General features: G+C 43.1%; 1 protein-coding gene across 1 annotated transcript; it reads left to right on the plus strand.

Annotated features, from left to right (window-relative positions):
* The first annotated feature begins 7771 nt into the window (after positions 1-7771).
* On the plus strand, positions 7772-19668 carry LOC137378013 (phosphoenolpyruvate carboxykinase, cytosolic [GTP]-like). Its single transcript, XM_068048044.1, has 9 exons — positions 7772-7889; positions 8393-8634; positions 9589-9770; positions 10750-10953; positions 11089-11276; positions 12175-12337; positions 12480-12836; positions 13825-13920; positions 18014-19668. The coding sequence occupies exons 2-9, from the start codon at positions 8423-8425 to the stop codon at positions 18466-18468; spliced, it is 1857 nt and encodes a 618-aa protein (XP_067904145.1). The 5' UTR covers positions 7772-7889; positions 8393-8422; the 3' UTR covers positions 18469-19668.
* The last annotated feature ends 2867 nt before the right edge of the window (positions 19669-22535 follow it).

The raw sequence follows: 22535 nt of genomic DNA on the forward strand, positions 1-22535 counted from the left end.
GTGGGCCAAATAGCCTGCTTCTATCCTGTAAAATTTATGTAATATTTGAGGTGACCAGAGGTCCTGCACCAAAAGGCCATTTGAAACTTTAGTGCAAAGCCAGGACCCATAAGCTAGGTCCTCGCCTATTTTGCAGCTGCTTTGGTGCATTCCCACTGAAAAAGCTTATCCAAAATTTATCGGACTATGATGACTTCTAAGCCCCTGTAGAAAATGCCTTTAACATCTATTTCAGACTTTGCCTCCTGAATGTTGTTGCTTTCCAAAGAAGACATAATGTGTTATCTGCAAAATGTCATTTGCTCTGTAAACTGCCACCTCACACTGTCACTGCAATTCAAAAGCTAAAATAAATAAAAGATATCTGCAAAATATGGTTCACTCTGCCAATGAACACACTTTGCCTCTTAAAATAAATAGAATTGCTTTTGAAAGAAACAAAGGTTTCTAGCTGCAGCATAAATGTTGATTTAGCAAAAAATTGAATTTGTACCTGGAAAAGGGTCAATTGTAGCCTCAACTGGTTACTGCAGCAACTAGTTCAACCAGGCAGACCAGGTTTATTACCCAGTCTGTCCTGTTCTGAGCTGGATTGGGCAGCAGCAGGGATGCTTTTACTGACCTCAGTGCTCCCTGCATGGGGAAAATCCACAAGGGTTCCCACTCCTGAATTTATGCTGAGCATCCCTACTGGAAGTGTATTTATGTGAGCCTCAAGCGTTAAGACAGAATAGAGCTCAGGTGCTGTGCTATTCTTCCAATTAATGAGATGCTCTTATGGGTTGCAGTGTACCAAGACAATGTTAGAATCTATTCTGTGAATAAAATTCATTAACTTTTGTGAATTTTGCTACTCTTTGCTATGATGGAGATTGTCATCAAGCTTGACTTTAAAGCTGTGTCCTTTGCACTGATGTTCAGCAGTTCTTATTCTAAATGTAAAGATATGATATTAGCACAGTGCAACATGTAATTATAATTGGAGCAAGGGTGTCTATTTTATTACCAGTTAAATTCCAGAAACCCATGCCAGCAGGCTTTCATCCATCCATCCATCTGTTGTGTTCTGCCTTCGGGCAGGTGCTAACTCAAATCTCACATGTGAACTTCTTCAGTCACTGAGTAAGAATAGTTGAGGCAGTTTACTGTTGCCTTTGTCATGCTAGGCCCCGTCCTGCCAAGAATGAGGCACATTAATTTTGTCATGAACATTGATTTTTAACTGTTGTTGGAGCAAGGAAATGACTTGTTAAACAGATCAGCCATGGCTGGAAAAAAACATTTACATACCAACAGACATCGAAGGTGAGGAAGCGCATTTCAGGGCCTGCTAAGGAGGATACAATCCACAAGGACCAGGACTGGTTCGACCAGCTGGTCACAGGACTAACTGGCTGTTCCAGGGTTTTCTTTTGAACTGGTCACAGAGAGTTTGAACTCAGAAAAATTGTTTGCTCCTGGACTGAGAAGATCTCTCCTGTCTGCTCCCATCTCTTTCTCACAAGTCTCTGAATCCACTGAAGACACCTGAACTCCAAGGTAGAAAAGTCTCCTACAGTGAACACGGTTTAAGAAGAATTCTAGGCCCCAACGAAAAGCAAGATCTACCTACAATCATGGACTCTACAGTGAGCTTGAAGAACTGTAACAAAAACTCTTCAGATATTGCCTCAAACTTTTTCCACTTTATTTCTTCTGCTCTTTTCTGTCTCTATTTGCATGTGTGTATCACATATGCATGCTAGCATGAGTGCATCGTGTATCCATAGGAGTCAATCGAATTAGAGTTGAAGTTTAATAAATTTCAACTTTTCTTCTCTAAACTTAAGAAAGCCTGTTTGTGCTGGTTTCTTTGCCTTATAATTGGAAAGCAATGAACAAGGATTCACCAAGGGGGAGCTAAAAACATGGTGTGTTTAAAATTAAACCCTGTTACAATAAGACCAGGTGAAGGCTGAAAGAGAACGCCGGACCTCTTTCTCATTGGGTCATAACAGCTTCCTCAAGGTTTTTACCTTCCTCCTAGGTGGGCTGCAACCAAGGCTAAAGAGCTTTACTCTTTACAATGGAGGGTGTCATCCGCCCCCTGTTGTATCCCTCCTGTCACCACTCGCGAGAGCTGTCTGCCATGGGGCAAAACCTTCTAACTCAAAGGTGAGAGAACCGCCACCGAGCCAGTGGTCATTTGCAGATGGACGTCATGGATTTTAACAATGGGCAGAAATCAGTCTCAACTGATGCCCATTTTGCATGGCATTCATATTTTCAACAGGGCTTCAGGTGGGCAAGAGATTTATTTAAATATGGAAGTGGGGTGTAGATGTCCTGCATGCAATTTACCAACATGTGCAGAATGTCTAATGTAAATAGCATCAAAGATGACAGGATTGTAAGAGACTAAGAAATCAGGCAGGATTTCATTCAAATGGCACATAGGAGAAAGGGCTTTGGGCCACCCTGGGCTATTTTTATTTGAGTTTTTTTGAGGGCCCTTGTGCCTTCTGTTCTAGAAAACACAGATTGCCCCCAGCACCATTCCTAGTACCATGGATTTCCAAATGGGAATAGGCCTATTCAAAGTCTTAGGAAGAAGAGGAGGGCCTGTGGAAGGTCATCACACTGGTCAGGTTGCATGGCAGATTCTTTGTTCCCAAACACAGCTCACGGCCCACCCACGTCTGCTGACAGGTGAACATAACATGCTTTTGTAGATGACTGGTGCAGGCAGAGGCTTCTGTTTCATCGTGATTGAAACAGAAAGGGTTATGGAGTTGGGCATACACATGAGACTGGCTGCTGCTCATCTGAAGGATAAACACCAACACTTGCTGGTTGGGTCTAACAATCTATATTTGTGTTGTAATTTATGTGTAATTCTTTGTATCCCCAAAGGAAGTTGAGACAGCAAAGCTGTGAATGCCTGACTAGCTATGATGTTGGTTGCTGCTCAGAAGCACCCCATTCTCATTATGGCATGCTTTCAGTGACATTGCATGAAAGAAGGTATGCCTGATTTACATACACTGGTGGAACATTCTCAGGTGATTTATATTCAGAGCCTTGGGGAGTTGAGGTGGTATGTACTTCTTGTGGATTGTGGGTCATTTCCCCTTTATGAAGAAAGTAGGGAGGGTCAATGCAGTGTGCATGCTGTCATCTGCAATGCAACCTAGATTTCAGAAAGCATTCCTTAATTGGGATGGCATTCACTGTCAAGGTCACCTTCTTCCACAAGCCCTTTGTGAACCTCCTTTTCTCAAGGGCAAAAGGCTGGGCTTACCTTGGCTATATTACAGAAGATTCTTCAAACCTGAAGGCTCCGTATCTTGAAGAAGGACCAGCCTCAGACGTTGTTGTGAGCCACATTGTCACAGATATACCAAGGCATGTTATCAGTGCTGTATCATCCTCTCCTTACCTAAAGCAGTCTAATAATGCCTGGGGTGCATCATGAATATCTAATGAAGGTGCACTGAGAAAAAGTTAACTGGTTTTCTGAAGTCTACCATCAATGGGTTGAAGAGCACTGATGTATATGAAAAAGGCTTTCATTCCATCAGCATGCAAATGGTGTTGGACCACAAGAACACAGCATAAATGTGAATGTGCAATACACCAGTGGCAGCCACCAGATGCTCCCTTCTAACTCTCTTTATGATCTTCTAAATGATGGATGTTTCTGTGCTGGTGCCTGAGCTGAAGAGTGCTTGACTGGTGCTCATATGATGGGCCAGCTTCCTGCTTGTCCCATGTGTCAGCTACATCATCATGGAAATCCCCTACAAAAGAGAAAATAAAATAAAGAGAAAAGATGTCTGGGAGAGCTATCCCCTCAGTCCCAACAGTGCCCCTATTCCCCTGCTGCCAGGACCTCCATGTTTTCTTCAGTGACACGGGAGTGCTATTAGTTGCTCCAGACACCTTCATCAAACATTCAGATTCCATTCAAAAGTAGATTTTAAGCACATCAGACCCTTTAAAAACTGCTGCATTTAATTCCCATCTCTCCTATTGTCGTTGCAGAGCTGGGAACCAAATAGGATTCATAAAGAAATTATTTAAATCAAGTGGACCCAGCAGGGTTGAAAGACTGCTTCACTCATGTGGGAGCGTAGAAATCATAGGAAAAATCCTGCCACTATTTCTATGATCAGGGAATCAGTTTTACAATATACTCTATTAATCTAACGTATTCTATTTATATAATTTAAGGTAACCAACCTTTTCACGTGGGGGACCACGTTACAATTTTTGTAATGGTTTCAGAAATATAAAGGCATTCAAAATTTATCTTACTATTAATCAAAACAACAACAAATGTACATTTTTGTGAAGAAGCTTTAAATGAGAAGATTAATTTATTGAATTACTTTCTCATCATTATGTTGGACACTAACTTAGTGAGATACCTGGCATTGTTTTACTTGCACAAGTAGTCAGTGTCTGCCTACACACTTCTTGTAGCGATTGTGAGTATTCTGCATAGATGTCCATCTGTCAGGAGTGATCTTGATCACTCTCTATCTATCTCATTCTCTCCCTGTGTCCCCCTTTCTCGGTGTCCTCCCCCCGCCCCCCCCCCCAGTGTTCCCCCCTTTCTGTTGTTCCCCTCCTCTGTGTCTCCCCCTCTTTCTCCCTCTGCCTCCCATCTCTCTCTACTCTCTCTCTCTGTCCCCCTCTCTCTTTCTCTGTCCCCCTTTCTCTATTCTCTGTACTGACTCTCTCTCTGTGTCTCCCCCCCCTCTCTCGGTGTCCCCTCTTTCTTTCCTAACTAGAAGTCTTTCCTTTTAACATCAGAGATTGATCTCACCTGCCAGCCCTAAGCACCTCATCTCGTTCAACCTTTACTGCATTCTGGTGAAGAGAATACCCCTCCTATCCAAAGCTTGCATGCCTCCATTCCTGCACCACCTTCATTATGACTCCCAAGGCACCAACATCTGCCTGTACCATAGGAGTTATCAGATTTTGTACCTATTTTCCAACTCTTTCATCAATGCCACTCTCCAAACTACCCTTTTTGTGCCCCACAGGAATTTTAAGAGCACCTAAACTTCTAAAAGCTCTGTTGAAGAAATTTTGCACTCCCACACACCTCCGCCCCCCCACTCCTCTCCAGCTACCCCCGCCATACACACTCACGCACCTTTGCACTCCTCGTGAGCTGGGAAAGTATGTGGAAATGAGAGGACAGTGGCAGATCTGGAGAGATCCTCTCAGCTGCAGCTAAATGCCCCTTTAGTAATGGCACATATTAGAGGAACAGAGTACAGGAGTAGGCCATTCAGCCCATTGAGCCTGCACCACCATTCAATACGATCATGGCTGATCTTCCACTTCAGTCCCCTTTTGCCACACTATCCTCATATCCCCTTATGTCATTTGTATTTAGAAATCTGTCAATCTCTGCTTTAAACATACTCAATGACTGAGCTTCCACAGCCCTCTGGGGTAGAGAATTCCAAAGATTCACAACCCTCTGAGTAAAGAAATTTCTCTTCATCTCTGTCCTAAGTGGCTTCCCCCTTATTTTGAAATTGTGTCCCCTGGTTCTAGACTCCCTAACCAGGGGAAACATCTTAGCTGCATCTACCCTGTCTATCCCTTTAAGTATTTTGTAGGTTTCAATGAGATCACCTGTCATTCTTCAAAACTCTAGAGAATACAGGCCCAGTGTCCTCAATCTCTCTTCATAGGACAGTCCCTCTATGGCAATAATATCCTTCCTAAGGTAAGAGGACCAAAACTGCACACAGTACTCCAGGTGCAGTCTAACCAAGGTTCTATACAATTGAAGCAAGACTTCGCTACTCCTGTACTCAAATCCTCTTGCGATAAAGGCTAACATACCATTAGCCTTCTTAATTGCTTGCTGCACCTGCATGTTAGCTTTCAGTGACTTATTGACAAAGACACCCAAGTCTCTTTGTACATCTACACTTTCTAATCTCTTACCATTTAAGAAATACTCTGCACATCCATTCCTCCGAACAAAGTGGATAACCTCATATTTTTCCACATTACATTCCATCTGCCACGTTCTTGCCCACTCACTAAGTCTGTCCAAATCCCCTTTGCATCTTCTTCACAACACACATTCCCACCTTGTTTTGTGTCATCCGCATACTTAGAAATACTACATTTGGTCCCCGTGCCCAAATCATTGATGTATATTGTAAACTGCTGGGGCCCAAGCACTTTCCCTGCGGTACCCCACTAGTCACAGCCTGCCAACGCAAGAACGACTGAAATGAAACAGCTGACTACTACCTAGTTGGAAAGATGCTATGTACAAATATGAGGTGAGAGCGACTATGGGCTTGGCTGTGCTTCCCTAAATTGTGATACTGTCTATACTGACACATGGAGATTGGCCATTGGGGCTGAGGTACCAGAGGTTGCCATCAGAATTGTATCTCAAGAAGAATCGGTAGCTTCATGGCAGGGAGGTGGAGAAGTAAGTCAAGTTGTTGAGATAACTTTATGTATGAAAATATGTGATAAATAATTATTGGATCTTTGTGTTCTGGATTCACACCATTATCAGCCATGGCTCCGTGGTAACCCCACCCACACAAGTCTTTTTGGACCTCCACTGTTTCTAGATTTTCACCATTTAGAAAGTACCCTGTTCAGACCTTTTTAGGTCCAAAGACCTCAAATTTGCCTACATGGAAATCCACTTGTCACAATTTTGCCCATTCACTTAACCTACCCTGCACAGCATTTTGTCTACAGGATTACAAGGGGAAACGGTTATGGTTTCAATTCACAGTCCAAAGACCTGAGCATAAGTTTTAGGCCGATGCTACAGTGCAGTACTGAGGGAGTTCTGCACTGTCAGAGGTGCTGATATTGGATGTAGTGTTAAACTGACGCCCTGTCTGCCCTCTCAGGTGGGAGTAAAAGGTCCTGTGGCACTGTTCAAAGAAGAGCTTGTAAGTTCTCCCTGGTGTCCTGGTCAATATTTATCTCTCGACCAACACCTAAAATGGATTATCTGGTCATTATCTCACTGCCATTTGTGGGAACTTGTGTGCAAATTAGCTGATGTGTTTTCTATATACCAGGGGCTACACTTCAAAAGTACTTCAAAAATATTGTAAAGTGTTTTAGAACATCCTGAGGTAATAAAAGGCGCTATATAAATGCAAGTCTTTCTTTTCACTGTTCTCTAAGAAATCCCACAGTTGCTGTGGATTGAATCCACACCTGAGTCGGGCCCCCATTCCGAGCCAATCAACAAATAGTGACACTGACCATGTTGTCAGCCCGTCAACTCCAGAGGTGTAGCCTTGATTTCCAAAGAACTGATTGGAGCATCGACAGCGACGATGGCCCTGTCTGATTAAAGGGAATGTCACCACATAAATCTCAGCACTTTTTGGATCAGAAGACAAGGTTGCATCAGAGCTGGGCCAGAGTTTGACACGAGAACATTCGACAAGCATTGCAGCTTGCATACCTCAGCTAAAATGAAAAGAAAAAGCACATTTTATCAACTATTGATTACTATCTGTTGAAACAGATTATTGGCTGGATTATATATTAACCACATCCTTGAAGAGGTGTGGCTGTTACACATTTTCAAAGCTATTGATCGCTGATTGCTGGAATAAACATTAAAAGTACAGATTGCTGTGACTGGATTAGGTATTAACTGCGTTCTCAGCGAGATGTGTTCACTCTTGATGACGAGCATGACGAGCCCCCCTTATCGCTGAGTGATGGGAGGTCCCCCAATTCTGTACTTAAAGGCACAGGCAACATAGCAAAAGCACATCAGACATCTGAAGAACTTCAGAATTCAAGCTGCTTGAAAGAAGAAAAAGAAGTTAGAATTCAGACCGACCAACTGAAATTGCTCTAAGACAGATCTAGCAAGCAGAGTAAGTGAACCTCAGTACATTGCGAAGCAGGTTAACGTTCAGTGTTCGTGCAAATAGATGGTACTGAGAAACAATATGTGCATTTTACTATTTTGACCTGAAGTATATTTTTGCAGCTTATTTTTTTCATGTTATCGGGAGTTGTTCACTAATTCCATTCTTATTCCGCTTCTGTTTCGCCACGTTGTCTCTAGATTTATTGTGCTGAGAAAGATTTGCAGCTTCAAGACAAACTGCAGGAATCATCGCACTTTAAATACAGATTTCACCAGATTATCATTTTATATTATTGCCCGGTTTTTACCCTGAAGAATTATTCCAATAATCCATGCATTCAGCAGATGTAAATTTAAGACACCACCAACCTGAATGAGAACACTGTATAATAATTACTGTATAATAATTATGTTTTCTTTAATTCTGTTCATGTGATTTGTCTGCTGTAATGAAGACACACACTCATTCTGACCATTGTTAGCAGTGACGTAACTATTGTTTTGCAGGTTCTTGCTGATCCATTTCTCGGAGAAGACATGGCCCCACAGCACCAGTCTCAGTCTCTACTGGTTTGGGGGAACCTGAACATTTTAAACTCTGAAGTGAGAGACTTTGTTGAACAAAGTGCGAAGCTGTGTCAGCCAGACAGCATCCACATCTGTGATGGAAGCGAAGAAGAGAACAGGCAGATTCTGTCCCTGATGGAGGAGCAGGGAATGATCAAACGCTTACGCAAGTATCAGAACTGGTGAGCAGCTTTCTCCTCTACAAGTCCATATATTTTGATGAAGTTTTATTGTGCTGTCAATTTTAGACACCTTATTTTTCACTTTTGCCATCCACTTTTGTATCAGCAATAAGCACTCCCAGGTCAAGTATACCAGGGTTACACACAGAGCAAAGCTCCCTCAACACTGTCCACCAACATGCATCAGCACCAGCCTCTGAAGAGAATTTGCTGCTGTACCTGAGCGGCACATCCATTTGTCACACCGACTGTTTATAACTCCTGGGGGAGTTTGCCGGTTCAGTGCCAATGTGCAGCCAGTTTGCTGCCCACATATTCATATCCTTATGCTCTTAATGCACCAGAGGTGAATGGACAGAGATCCCATGTCCTGCAACACCTGATTATGGGAGAGTTTTCTGTGGCTGTGAGATGATGTAAAGGACAACTCAAGTTAATTATTTGTATGACAACCGTTATAATCCTGCAAGATGCTAATTAAGAAAAAAGATGAGGGTTCAAAGCATGATTTAGAGATGTAAGTATGAAAACTCATTAATGCCAAGCAGAAAAAAGGGCCTCACTGTATCAGGTCCCTACAGAGACAATCAGAACGTGAGCCCAGTAAATATTCAGCTTGCCATACTTACCAACATATGGAACGGGAGAAGATAGAACAAACAGCACAAGGTTCATTGCCCCCATCTCCTGCAGTGTCTTACATCATACACATGAATTACATTCAATCTAAAAACAGGGGTCTTACAAAAATATCACTGCCCTGTACAGGGCTTTCAGACCATGGACACAGTGGACAAACACAATAGTTGCTTTCAGTTCCAGTGCTCAGCCTTCAATCCTAAATCACCACACATTGCAGTGATGTATTATTGAGGTTTAAATTGTGATGAGGATTGACTTGCCTTAATGCAGAAATCACTGTGACTGAATCTCATCAACTTTTGTCATTTCCAGCTGGTTGGCTCGCACAGACCCCAGGGATGTTGCTCGTGTGGAAAGTAAAACTGTGATTGTGACCCCTGAGCAGAGAGATACTGTTCCCTTAGCAAAGAACGGAGTCAGCCAGCTCGGGCGCTGGCTGTCAGAGAAGGAGTTTGAAAAGGCATTCAGTGCACGTTTCCCAGAGTGTATGAAAGGTACAGACATTAATTCACTCCAGGATATTTCTTTACTATTCTTTCTGCATATCAACTTCTGAGATGTTACTCAATGAAGGTGCAGGACAGTTATTGACTCTTCAGTGTGGACCTTATCACACATAATCAACTCAACCACTCTGTTCACACACTTCTCACCACTCCAGGACACCTTTCACAGTTCCTGGTCCATCCAGGAGGATCCAGGATCTCTGCTGCTAACTGTGACAGCTTCTGACTACTGACGTTACCAACAAACATCCGAACTGCACCATTCAGCTGCCCTAACTACAGCACTGCAGTTGAGAGGTTTGCCTGTTCCAGGTAGAGTCAGTAGCTGGCTCGGATGATGGTGGCAAATGCCCACCAAAGGTGCCACCAAAATCAAAGGACCTTTCCCCGCCTCCACTTCCCTGCCCCTTTCAGTATAAGGATGTAAAGGGTTAATACCAGAGAAAGTGAGAGACACCCCGCCCACTGTACAAGCGATGATGTACTGGTCACATGAGATAGACTGAAGAGGCAGGTATAGCAACACGAAGGATGCTAGCTTAGGTGGCTTGCGAGGTGTATATATAGTAACTGTAAATAATAAAGAGTTGTCAGTTAACCTTTACCGGATCTAAGACTTTCTCTAGAACGTCCTACGACACTACTAATACAAACCTAACAATGCAACACCCCTCAGTGTCTCATAGTATAAACTACAGGTGCAGGGAGTTTGGGGTTTGGATAACAGATAGAAATTCTGAGCTCCACTCTTGTGGTTTATGACCTCATCCTATCCCAGTGATGAGATAACTGTCTTGGCATTACTCACGATGTTTGTTATTCCATCTGTAGTTCTGTAAATGCTGTAATAGACAGCAGTGATTGTAACTAAACCTGAGTTTAAACTTGAGTTCATAAGGATTTAAACACCAAGCAAATTCTATCCCAGAATAGTCTCAGCATTGATTTTCTTCATGTTACTCTCTAGGCCGTACAATGTACCTGATACCATTCAGCATGGGACCTTTGGGTTCACCTCTGTCCAAGATTGGGATCCAGCTCACAGATTCACCTTACGTTGTGGCTAGCATGCGTATCATGACTCGCATGGGATCAGCAGTACTGGAGACCCTGGGCAATGGCCAGTTTGTGAAATGTCTTCATTCAGTCGGATGCCCTTTACCGCTAAAGAGTGAGTTTGGATTTGGCCACTTTGGATTAATTATTGCTCTCTGGGTGCGGGGATGGGAAGAGGAAAGGGGTCTTACCCTTTGAACCAACAGCTTTGTATTGAGCCTTTGGGTGACAATCCATCTCTTGTATTTAGGGCCACTGGTCAATAACTGGGCCTGCAATCCCGAGCTGACACTGGTCGCCCACATACCTCAACGCAGGGAGATTATTTCATTCGGGAGCGGTTACGGAGGTAACTCACTGCTGGGAAAGAAGTGCTTCGCTCTACGTATCGCCTCCAGGATTGCTGAAGAAGAGGGCTGGCTGGCCGAGCACATGCTGGTAAGAATATAGGAGTTACTGTTTGCTGGATATTTAGCAGTTGTAGTTTATCAGTAATATGCTCGGTCCTGTCAAAGAAGCACATTTCTGAAATAACATGAATATCATATTTAAGGCCTGCTTTAAGGTGTCAGCCTTGGCTGAATTGGTAGCACACTTGCCTCTGAGTTTGAGGTTACGGGTTTAAGTCCCACTCCTGAGACTTGAGCACATAATCCAGGTTGACACTCCAGTGCAGTACTGAGGGAGTGCTGCATTGTCAGGGCTGCTGTCTTTTGGATGAGAAGTTAGACTGAAGCCCCGTTTGGTCTCTCATGTGGATGTAAAAATCCCATGTGACTATTTTGAAGAATAAAGAGTGATTTTTTTTTTCCTGGTGAATAGTTATCCCTGAACCAACATTCCTAAAATGCTGATGTTTTGGCTATTATCACTTTAGTGTTCGTGGGATCTTGCTGTGTACATATTGGCTGCAACAGTGACTTCAGGAGTATTTCATTGGCTATAATGTGCTTTAGGGCTTCCTGAGGTGTTGAAAAGTGCAGAGTATAAATGCAAATTTTTTTTTTCACATCGAGTCCCTTGGCAATGAGTGATGTTTCTCAGTTTCACACTGAGCTTAATAATGTCTGAAGTTTAGGTTAAATAAAGGGTATTAGTGTATTTTTCTGGAGTAATTTAAAAACATTGAATCATTTGGGATCGGCTGTGCAGAATGGGAGATGTGACGGAGAGAAAATAATCAATGGTAATACATTGCTCACCCTGTGTCAGCATAAACACATGCACTGACTGTCCCACACTGTATTTCTTTCGCCAAGCTGCAGTGCTCGGTAGACTTAGCCCAGGATCAGTGCATAGGAATCTGTTGCTTATCAGCTTCTCCTTCCCTCCCCAGATCCTGGGAGTAACCAATCCCAAAGGCCAGAAGAAGTACATTGCTGCTGCCTTTCCCAGCGCTTGTGGGAAAACAAACATGGCCATGATGAATCCAACACTACCCGGCTGGAAAGTCGAGTGCGTGGGAGATGACATCGCCTGGATGAAATTCGATGAACAAGGTTTGTTGATCTCAACATCTCTCTATAGTTTGTCAGATGTGAAATAATGAGATGAGAATGTATCCACTTTGTATTGAACATCCATTGGCGGGTGAAAGTTCGATGTGTTTATGAATAAATCCCTTACTGGATCTTCCCACAGGTAAGCTGAGAGCAATCAACCCAGAAAATGGCTTCTTTGGTGTAGCTCCCGGGACATCTGTGAAAACAAATCCAAATGCAATGAAAACCATCAGCAACAACACCATTTTCACCAATGTAGCAGAAACCAGCGATGGGGGTGCTTATTGGGAAGGAATTGATGAAACTCTGCCCCCTGACGTCACAGTGACTTCATGGAAAAACAAAATGTGGACGCCAGAGGATGGAGAACCATGTTCACACCCCAACTCCAGGTTCTGTACTCCTGCCAGACAGTGTCCGATCATGGACCCAGATTGGGAGTCTCCTGAAGGGGTTCCCATTGAAGGAATTGTCTTTGGAGGACGGAGACCAAAAGGTACGATAGTCTAATCTGTAGGGCAGCACAACTAAACATTAGACAGAGAGCCTGTCAGCTGCATTAGTATTGTACTGGACTGCTACTCAGAGAGCTCAGGAACTCCGGCAGTGGACATTTGGTTAAACCAGTGTTGAAACATACATATGAACTGCGCAGTGGATAATGGACTGTTATATAGTAGTTACATCGTATTTACAGCACAGTATTTATCTCAGGCCATTCAATCCAACAGGCCTATGTCATTGTTTATGCTCCATACGAGCCTACTTACACCCCACCTCCATCTCACCCTAATCAGCATATTCTTTTATTCCTTTGTCATGTGTTTATCTAACTTTCCGTTAAATGCATATTCACCTCAACAATTCCTTCGTCTAGCAAGTTGCACGTTCCAACTCTTTGGGTAAAGAATTTCCTATTGGATTTATTAATGACTATCTTATATTTATGGCCCCTAATGGAAACATCTTCTCTCCATATACGTTCTCAAATGCTTTCATAATCTTAAAGACCTCTATCAGTTCACCCCTCAGTCTTCTCTTTTTTTAGGCAATAGAGCCCCAGCTTGTTCAAGCTTTCCCGATAGGTATAACCTCTCAGTTCTGGTATTGTTCTCATAAATCTTATTTGCACCTTCTCTAGTGCCTCTATATACTTTTTGTAATAAGACCAGAACTATGCACAGTACTCCAAGTGTGGTCTGACAAAGGGTTCTCTGCAAGTTTAACATAACTTAGCTGATTTTCAATTCTGTCCCTTTATAAATAAACCCCAGTGCTTTGTTTCCTTTTTATGGTCTTATTAAACTATACCATTACTTTTAGGAATTTTGTATATCAGTACCTCCAGATCCCTCTGCTCCTCTACCCTATTTAGACACTTATTTTCTAGAGAGTATAAGGCCTCCTTTGGTCTACCAAAATGTACAACCTCAGACTTATGTGTATTGACGTTCATTATTTCAAAGAGTTTCATTCCATTCCAGGTGTTCCACTGGTGTATGAAGCTTTCAACTGGCAGCACGGAGTTTTCATCGGAGCGGCCATGAGATCAGAGGCTACAGCTGCAGCAGAACACAAAGGTATGAGAGTAACACTGGGACACACACTACATCATAACACTGGGACACAGTATACATAGTGACTCTGCCTCACAGAATACAGTAACACTGGGACACACACTACATCATAACACTGGGACACAGTATACATAATAACTCTGCCCCACAGTACATAGTAACACTGGGGCACAGACACAGTGACAGTGGGACACAGAACACTGCAACACTGAGACAGACTACCGGAACAATGCGACATAGAGTATGGCAGCAACACTGGGTCACAGAGAACATAACAACATAGAAACATAGAAAATAGGAGCAGGAGTAGGCCATTTGGCCCTTCGGGCCTGCTCCACCATTCAAAAAAGATCATGGCTAATCACCTAATTTAGTACCCTGTTCCCGCTTTTTCCCCATATCCCTTGATCCCTTTGGTATTAAGAAATATATCTCTCTCCTTCTTGCATATATTTAATGATTTGGCCTCCACTGCCTTCTGCGGTAGAGAATTCCACAGGTTCACCACCCTCTGAGTGAAGAAGTTTCTCCTCATCTCAGTTCTAAATGGCATACCCCGTATCCTGAGATAGTGACTCCTGATTCTGGACTCCCCAGCCATCTGCATCTAGCCTGTCTAGTCCTGTTAGAATTTTATAGGTTTCTGAGATCCCCTCTCATTCTTCTAAACTCTGGTGAATATAGGCCTAGTTGACCCAATCTCTCCTCATACGTCAATCCTGCCAACCCAGGAATCAGCCTGGTAAATCTTCTTTGCACTCCCTCCATGGCAAGAACATCCTTCCTCAGATAAGGAGACCAAAAACTGCACACAATACTCCAGATGTGGTCTCACCAAAGCCCTGTATAACTGCAGTAAGACATCCTTGCTCCTGTACTCAAATACTCTTGCAATGAAGGCAAACATACCATTCGCCTTCTGAATTGCTTACTGCACCTGAATGCTTGCTTTTAGCGACTGGTGTACAAGGACACACAGGTCTCGTTGCACCTCCCCCTTTCCCAATCTATCACCATTCAGATAATAATCTGCCTTTCTGTCTTTGCAACCAAAGTGGATAACCTCACATTTACCCACATTATACTGCATCTGCCATGCATTTGCCCACTCACGCCACTTGTATGAGTATAGAAAGTGTAGGGGGGTACTTAAAAAAGTAATTAGGAGAGCGAAGAGGGGATATGAAAAACATTGGCAGTCAATATAAAGGAAAATCCTAAGGCATTTTATAAGTACTTTAAGGGCAAGAGGATAACCAGGGAAAGAGTAGGGCCCATTAGGGACCAAAGTGGCAATCTGTGTGTGGAGCCGGAGGACATAGGTGATGTTTTAAATGATTACTTTTTATCTGTTTCCATTGTGGAGAACGACGATGTAGGTGTAGAGATCAGGGAGGGGGATTGCGATATACTTGAACATATTAGCATTGAAAGGGAGGAAGTATTAGATGTTTTAGCGGGCTTAAAAGTGGATAAATCCCCAGGCCCAGATGAGATGTATCCCAGGCTGTTGTGTGAGGCACGGGAGGTGATAGCAGGGGCTCTGACACAAATTTTCAGATCCTCTCTGGCCATGGGAGAGGTGCCAGAGGACTGGAGGACAGCGAATGTGGTACCATTATTCAAGAAGGGTAGCAGGGATAGACCAAGTAATTATAGGCCGGTGAGTCTAACATCAGTGGTAGGGAAACTATTGGAAAACATTCTGAGGCAGGGAATAATCAGGGATAGTCAGCATGGCTTTGTCGGGGGAGATCATGTCTAAATAACTTGATTGAATTTTTCGAGGAGGTGACTAGATGTGTAGATGAGGGTAAAGCAGTTGATGTAGTCTACATGAACTTCAGTAAGGCTTTTGATAAGGTCCCGCATGGGAGATTGGTTAAGAAAGTAAGAGCCCATGGGATCCAAGGCAATTTGGCAAATTGGATCCAAAATTGGCTTAGTGGCAGGAAACAGAGGGTGATGGTCGAGGGTTGTTTTTTGTGAGTGGAAGCCTGTGACCAGTGGTGTACCACTGGGAATGGTGCTGGGATCCTTGCTATTTGTAGTGTACATTTATGATTTAGATGTGAATATAGGAGGTATGATAAGTAAGTTCGCGGGTGACACAAAAATTGGTGGTGTCGTAAATAGTGAGGAGGAAAGCCTTAGATTACAGGACGATATAGATGGGTTGGTAAGATGGGTGGAGCTGTGGCAAGTGGAATTTAATCCTGAGAAGTGTGAGGTGATGCATTTTGGGAGGACTAACAAGGCAAGCGAATATACAATGGATAGTAGGACCCTAGGCAGTACAGAAGGTCAGAGGGACCTTAGTGTACTTGTCCATAGATCACTGAAGGCAGCAGCACAGGCAGATAGGGTGGTTAGGAAGGCATATGGGATACTTGCCTTTATTAGCCGAGGCATAGAATATAAGAGCAGGGAGGTTGTGATGAAGCTGTATAAAACACTAGTTAGGCCACAGCTGGAGTACTGTGTATAGTTCTGGGCACCGCACTGTAGGAAGGATGTGATTGCACTGGATAGGGTGCAAAGGAGATTCACCAGGATGTTGCCTGGGCTGGAGCATTTCTGCTATGAAGAGAGACTGAAAAGGCTAGGGTTGTTTTCCTTAGAACAGAGAAGGATGAGGGGAGATATGATTGAGGTATACAAAATTATGAGGGGCATTGATAGGTTAGATAGGAAGAAACTTTTTCCCTTAGCGGAGGGGTCAACAACCAGGGGGCATAGATTTAAGGTAAGGGGCAGGAGGTTTAGAGGGGATTTGAGGAAAAACTTTCACCCAGAGGGTGGTTGGAATCTAGAATACACTACCTGAAGTGGTGGTAGAAGCAGGAACCCTCACAACATTTAAGAAATATTTAGATGAGCACTTGACACACCGTAGCATACAAGGCTACGGGCCAAGTGCTGGAAAATGGGACTAAAATAGTTAGGTGCTTAATGGCCAGCACAGACATGATGGGCCGAAGGGCCTGTTTCTGTGCTGTATAACTCTATGACTCTTGTTCAAATCACATTGGAGCCTCTTTGCATCCTCCTCACAGTTCACATCTCCCCCCCCAGCTTTGTGTCATCAGCAAACTTGGAAATGTTACATTTAGTTCCCTCACCCAAGTCATTAATATATATTGTGAATAGCTGGGGCCCAAACACTGATCCCTGCGGTATACCACTAGTCACTGCCTGCCAACCGGTAAAAGACCCGTTTATTCCTACTCTCTGTTTCCTGTCTGAACATAAGAAATAGGAGCAGGAGTAGGCCATACGGTCCTTCAAGCCTGCTCCACCATTCAATAAGATCATGGCTGACCTTCAACCTCAACTCCACCTTCCTGCACTATCTCTATATCCCTTGATTTCCTTCGTATCCAAAAATCTATCAATCTCTGTTGAATATACTCAATGACTGAGCATCCACAGCTCTCTGGAGTCGAGAATGCCAAAGATTCCCAACCCTTTGAGTGAAGAAACTTCTCCTAATTTCAGTCCTAAGTGGCCAATCCCTTATTATGAGGCTGTGACCCCTAGTTTTAGACTCCACAGCCAGGGGAAACAGACTCTCAACATCTACCCTATCAGGCCACTTTATAATTTTATATGTTTCAATGAGATCACCTCTCATTCTTCTAAACCTCAGAGAATATACTACTCAATCTCTTCTCGTAGGACAATCCCCCTCATCCCAAGGATCAGCCTAGTCTAGATACTGCAGTAACACTGACACACCGAGTATGGCAGTAGCACAGGGACACAGAGTATGGAAGTAATGCTGGGACACAGAGTACGGCAGTAACGCTGGGACACAGAATATGCCAGTAACGCTGGGATGCAATACACCAATAACAGTGTCCTGTAATCCCTGATGTAAAGTGAATGCATGTGGATGTGGAGTGAGGAGTCTGATAACATTCACTGTCTATGTTCACACATGAAACAGGAAAGCTGTCAATTAAAATTTTGAGTTTAGTGTGATCGTTGTGGTGTGATATTATTTGTCTCCATATTAATAAATTGTTAACTCAGATAGTTCCTGTATCACCCTTGGCAGTAGTTTTTCATTGCTCCTTTTGTCACTGTTTCTCAGGTAAGGTCATTATGCATGACCCTTTTGCCATGCGGCCTTTCTTTGGGTACAACTATGGCAAATACCTATTGCACTGGCTCAGCATGGAGCACAGGACCAGCTCAAGACTTCCCAAGATCTTCCATGTCAACTGGTTCCGCAAGGATAAGCAGAACAACTACCTGTGGCCGGGTTTCGGGGAGAACTGCCGAGTGCTGGAGTGGATGTTCCGGAGAATCGAGGGAGAGGACTGTGCCAAGCTGTCTCCTTTGGGTTTCATTCCCGCCGACGGCGCCCTGAACCTTGAGGGCCTCAGCCATGTGAACATGGACGTGCTCTTCAGTGTTGAGAAAGAATTCTGGGAAGAGGAAATCAAAGAGATCAGCAAATATTTTGAAGAGCAAGTCAACACCGACCTTCCCAGTGATGTGGCCAATCAGCTGCTACAGTTAGAACAAAGAATAAGTCGGTTGTAACAAGGGACAAATGGTAGTCAGTAAGAAATAAGTTATGATTATTTCATATCAATTGTCCTGTGATTGGCATTCTGGAGTTTAGCATTGTTATTTCTACTATAAGCTGGATTGAACACTGCATGCATTTAAGAATGCTAGAGATTCTGTACATTTACTGTAATATTTTTTACTTGATAACAATGGACTCAGTTGGGAAAGAAAATGCCCCCTTTAAACAGGGGATTCCATATTTAGAAACTTGGGAGTTCTTGTCTGTTTTGTGTCACACCTATTAAATCCTTTGAGAGCAGCTATGGAATTCCATTGTTAAGAGTTTATCAAAATGCTACCTATGGCCTTCGGCTGTGTGAAAGAAACAAGGCTTTAGCTGTGAATTCAGTCCAATGGAATCTTTTGGAGGTCTGAAGATATAAACTATTTTGGATTTGGATCTAACTCCGCTACCTGTGCTGCTTATGCTGCAAAAAAAGGTTAACAGGCACAACACCTCTTGTAACCCAATCAATAACTCCTGAGAAGTTGTATTTTCATTTTTGGAGCATAATGATTTTGATAGCTTTGTAATCATGATTTGTAATCATAGTACATCTGAAGCAACTTGGATCAGAATTGAGATCCTGTTTTAAGTTGAAAAGAATAGTTGATGCAGTGGAGAAGATTGCCTTGCTCACACATCTCCACTAGTGCTCTGATTCCCTGCAAATGTTATCACACAATGCACATTTCTATTCATGCTTTGAGATTTAGCAGGTCTGTACTAGAGAGTCTTTCAGATCCAAGGAACAACCTGTCCTGAACGTATATAGTGCCACCACTGCAGCATCAAGGAAAGAAAAGTGAACGCATGCAGCAACGTAGTTTTAAGCAGAGAACTGTTTGCTTTAGTTTTTTTTAAATTAGGTCTGATAAAGATATTAATTAGTAGACAAGATGTAACCGGGCATCACAATGATGTCATTGCACCACTGATCAATCGCCTGTGCCTTTCCAAGGTCAGGCAAGATATGTATTGGGAGTTGACAATGAAGAAAAAAACTCAAATCACTTACTGATGTAGAGTTATCTGAATCTGTTCAAATTCTAAATTATTTTTCTGTAACAAACTTTAAATATATGTATAATTCAAAATGTTTCAGCTGGAAAAGTTATTGTTTATCCACAATGTTTTTTTTAAAATAAATTGTTATTCTGTGTTTTCAACATTTTGAATTTTATTTAACCACATCACCGTTTGGGTCCTTTTTGTCTACAAATACCCACATCAGCCTGAAAGTTGGCCCCCGGGGTTTTTGTCATTAAGGTTTTTGAATATCTGGCCAGTTTTTCTTTCTTTAAGTGGAGGCAGCTGCCAAAACTCAAAACTATTGTAACATGATTTTCTTCACCACTTCAGTTTGTAGTTTAACTGAGACAGTTTTCTTCCACCTGAGTTCAAAACCATTCCAACATGGAGTGATGGAATGAAAGTCTCAGCTGGGACAGTTGGAGTGGTGCTACAATTTTTTTTCAAAAAACATACTTTATTTATTTTATTCATTAAACTTGTAAAGGTACATTACATAACAGTTCAAATGTGACATTACACAGTTCAATTTCTTTCAATACAGTACATAACATTTTGAGATGCCTTACAACATTTACAATTACAGTCGTATTTACAATTTATATTTACATTTCATTTCAAACATTCTCCAGTGTACATGGTCCAAGGGGTTTTATACGAGTTCCAGCCCCTTAGTGTATTATGGTGGGAGAGCCTTAGACTGTGGCCTTTTCCCATTCAGCCTTTGTGGCAGCTTGCCCAAGCTTTAGTGCATCCCTCAACGTAAACCCTTGGGCTATGGAATGTGCCAGTCTGCAACACTCGGTTGTGGATAGCTCTTTGCCCAGGAAGGCCAGCAAGGTTTGGGTAGACCAAAGGGCATCTTTCACCGAGTTGATGGTCCTCCAGCAGCAATTGATGTTTGTCTTAGTCTGCATTGCTGGGAGTCTCCCATAGAGCACAGAGTCCTACATTACGGAGCTGCTCAGGATGAGCCTCGCTATAAGCCACTGAATCTCTTTCCAGACGTACTTTGCAAAGGCATGTTCCAGAAGGTGGTTGGTGCCAGTGTCTTCTCCACTGCAGTCGCCTTGAGGGCAGCATACAGTGGTGCTGAGACTGTAGGTATGCATTAAGGATCTGACAGGGAAGGTCCTTCTCACCACCAGTCAACGTATAGGTTTGTGCTTGTTTGAAAGTTCTGGAGATGAGGCATTCTGATGACTTTGACAATTTGCTCAGGTAATCATCCAACAGGATCCACCATCGCCTTTACCTATAGGCTTTGAGGATGTTACATGCAGACCATTGATGGACTTGTGGTCAGAGGTGTTCTTTTGCACAAACTTTTCCACAAAGTTCAGGTGGTATGGCACAGTCTAAATAAATGGAACATTATGCGGCAACATGGCCAGATCCATTCTTCACAACATCGGGGCCAGGTAGAACCTTGGCACGTAGTAACACTTGGGGCTGAATTTTCGTTATGCGTTTGGGAACCTAATGCCTGGATCATTTCAGGGTCCCAAACCCACACTACACCAGTGACATGACACAATTTTTAAATTCAAACTTGTTAATTGGCATGGTGGTGGGTCCAGCATCCAATTATAGGCACCGGAAGCATCCTAAAGGTGGGAACAAGTCACTGAGAGCTATTTTAAAAGGCAAGCGGCAGCTATGACTGAGCTTTCCATTGCCTTCAGTAATGCCACACCAAGGAGATTGGAGGGCCCCTGTGGGCATGGGTCCTCAAGCGGAATCCCGTTTTGCTGATGCCTCCACTCATTGATGCAGTGTCAGAGAGGAGAGAGCTGTTTTTCCTGCTTGCAGGAAGGAGAAATCCATTCAGCAAGACCAAGAGGGTGTGGATGGAGGTGGCCACAGAGATCAGCAGCTGGGAACCCAGGAGAATGACCTGGGTACAGTGCAGAAAAAGGTTCAATGCCCTCTTGCAGTCTGGTAAGGTGAGTAGCCAGCAAAACCGATTCATTGGGCGCCAACCCTATAAGCACCAAAATGCACAGGAGCTGACCTCACAGAATGTCCATAATTCTCCCTCACATTATCAAGTAAATCAACAGTTGCTACACTGAGACACTGCCATCCTAACATATGGAGTGACATTCAGATGGAGACATCACTGAGGGGAACATCAGCCCACATGTATGTCATTCCGGAAGAGATGAGGGAAAGCAACCTACTCATAAATCTTTCTCCAATCAGGAGAAGAGAGCCCATAACACACGGCCCTTATGATCCCCATGGAGATCAACAAACTAAAAGAACCAAATTTACCGAACGACCCCGAACAGAAAAGACAAAAGGACAAGATTTCACTTTTATAACTTTTACTTTAGCAATCAAACCAAAATCAAAATAAATTATACAGGAAATAACAGACAAATCACAGTTAATATATATATTATAAATCAGAAAGTAATTAGCAGGCACAACAAAGATATATCTCACAGATAGTCAGCAGTCCACTCAGCATATATGGCATCAATTACAGCCACTAAGTTTTTCAAAGCTCTGAACTTCCTCAGGTAGATTTCCAATTCCTTTCTTCCAAGATGCAGCCACCAATTCTCATCTCAATTCTCGTTCTCAATTCTCATCTGACAGCAGTTCCCCTTCAATCCTGAATTCCAGGGGTACAGTCTTCACCCAAAATGGTGCACTTCTCCAGAACCTTCTCAGCTCTGCTCACGACAGGTTTGATGGTGTGAATCTACCAGTACTACCTTTATCTGAGCCCTTCAGTGACAACCCTGTGCACTATATGGCCTTAGGTGTCACAGACAAGAAGCACCTTCCTTGAGAAACAGAGGCAGATAATTTCCTGTCTGTTAGAGTTTCCTGAGGCACTGAGGAGACATGGGAAGGCACTGGAGGAGTCCATGCAGTGATGTGCTCTGTCATTACTCAAGGATTCAATGCATGAATTCTTCGATCGAGAGATTGGGCAACCTCAGAGCCAAATGCAGCAGCACTTGAAGTGCATGCAGGAGCAGCACGCTGA

This window comes from Heterodontus francisci, chromosome 16 (genome assembly GCF_036365525.1).
Source record: "Heterodontus francisci isolate sHetFra1 chromosome 16, sHetFra1.hap1, whole genome shotgun sequence".
In the NCBI taxonomy this organism is placed as follows: domain Eukaryota; kingdom Metazoa; phylum Chordata; class Chondrichthyes; order Heterodontiformes; family Heterodontidae; genus Heterodontus; species Heterodontus francisci.

Bases quoted from the DNA above. Each gene is read 5' to 3' on its own strand.
- LOC137378013 (XM_068048044.1), top strand. From the start codon at position 8,423: ATGGCCCCACAGCACCAGTCTCAGTCTCTACTGGTTTGGGGGAACCTG. The intron at 10,954-11,088 runs GTGAGTTTGGAT...TCTTGTATTTAG, and splicing joins ATGCCCTTTACCGCTAAAGA to GGCCACTGGTCAATAACTGG. The intron at 12,338-12,479 runs GTTTGTTGATCT...ATCTTCCCACAG, and splicing joins GATGAAATTCGATGAACAAG to GTAAGCTGAGAGCAATCAAC.